General features: G+C 35.5%; 1 protein-coding gene across 1 annotated transcript in view; it reads right to left on the bottom strand.

The window, feature by feature from the left end:
• Window positions 1–972, bottom strand: part of RALGPS2 (Ral GEF with PH domain and SH3 binding motif 2) — a 191660-nt gene that overhangs the window by 75430 nt on the left and 115258 nt on the right. The window contains exon 12 of the mRNA XM_012646525.1: window positions 380–541. Within this exon, the coding sequence (XP_012501979.1) occupies window positions 380–541 (162 nt within the window). The remainder of the gene's footprint in view (window positions 1–379; window positions 542–972) is intronic.

The raw sequence follows: 972 nt of genomic DNA, 5'->3' as shown, positions 1-972 counted from the left end.
TCTTCACAAACACTTTACTGCCCACAGTCTTCTCGACCTTGGTAACGGCATCATCATCTAACTAGCTGCTTAATCCAAATAACCTGGAGTCATACTTGACCACACCCTTTTCCTCATTCCTACATCCAAGTTGCATGCAGTTAACTAACGCAACCAGCCCACATTCTTCTCGCACCATGTCTTCAAACGCCTCCCATTTGGACTCAAACACATTAAGCACTTTAGAAACCATCATGAATTATTAACTTCACCCTATATTTAACTGCTACTTTTTTTTTAAACCAAATTTTCTCTATGTATGGTAGGGTTAATGAATTTTTTCCAGGTGAGTTTTGTCAAAACTTTCATTTTACGTTGAATTGGAACCCTTGCAGAGAACTATTTCTCACCTATTGATATTCCACTGGAAAGAGTAGAACTTTCAGCTTGGCCTCGAGATGGTGCATGGGGCTCCATGACGCTGTCGTCTAACAGATGCCTCGGCCCCGCATTTGGGAACGTGGCACTCTTGAACTCTGCTGTGTTCATTTTATGAATGAAACTGGAAACAAAGAGAAATATTCTTCACATCTTTGATTATTGTTATTAATTTAGGATATAAAACATACTCCAAAGATTTAGGATATAGAAGATTTATCTGCTATCCTGAACTTATGAACTCTCATATTAATGAACACACAGATTCTACCTCAAACTAACAGTTTAGGGAAAATGTTTTAGGAAACTTGGCCATATCTATCCATATAACTAGAGCATACTTTAAATTCATATTGAGCTCTCAGTTCCATTAAAAAAATTGTTTTCACATTCACTTTTGGAGAACAGTTATTAAATTTTCATAAAATCATGGCAAAAGTGAACATGGACCAGCTTTTTGAAAAAAAATACTGCAAAACCAAAGAAGTTAAACAAAAAATCAGTTTCCCTGTTGTTGTATTTAGGAATAAAAAAGAATAGTTTTTATAGATCTTA

The sequence above is a fragment of the Propithecus coquereli genome, unplaced genomic scaffold (assembly GCF_000956105.1).
Source record: "Propithecus coquereli isolate 6110/MARCELLA unplaced genomic scaffold, Pcoq_1.0 Scaffold246, whole genome shotgun sequence".
NCBI classification, from domain to species: Eukaryota; Metazoa; Chordata; class Mammalia; order Primates; family Indriidae; genus Propithecus; species Propithecus coquereli.
The sequence above is the reverse complement of the archived record's forward strand: the minus strand, read 5'-3'. Positions and strand labels throughout refer to the sequence as shown.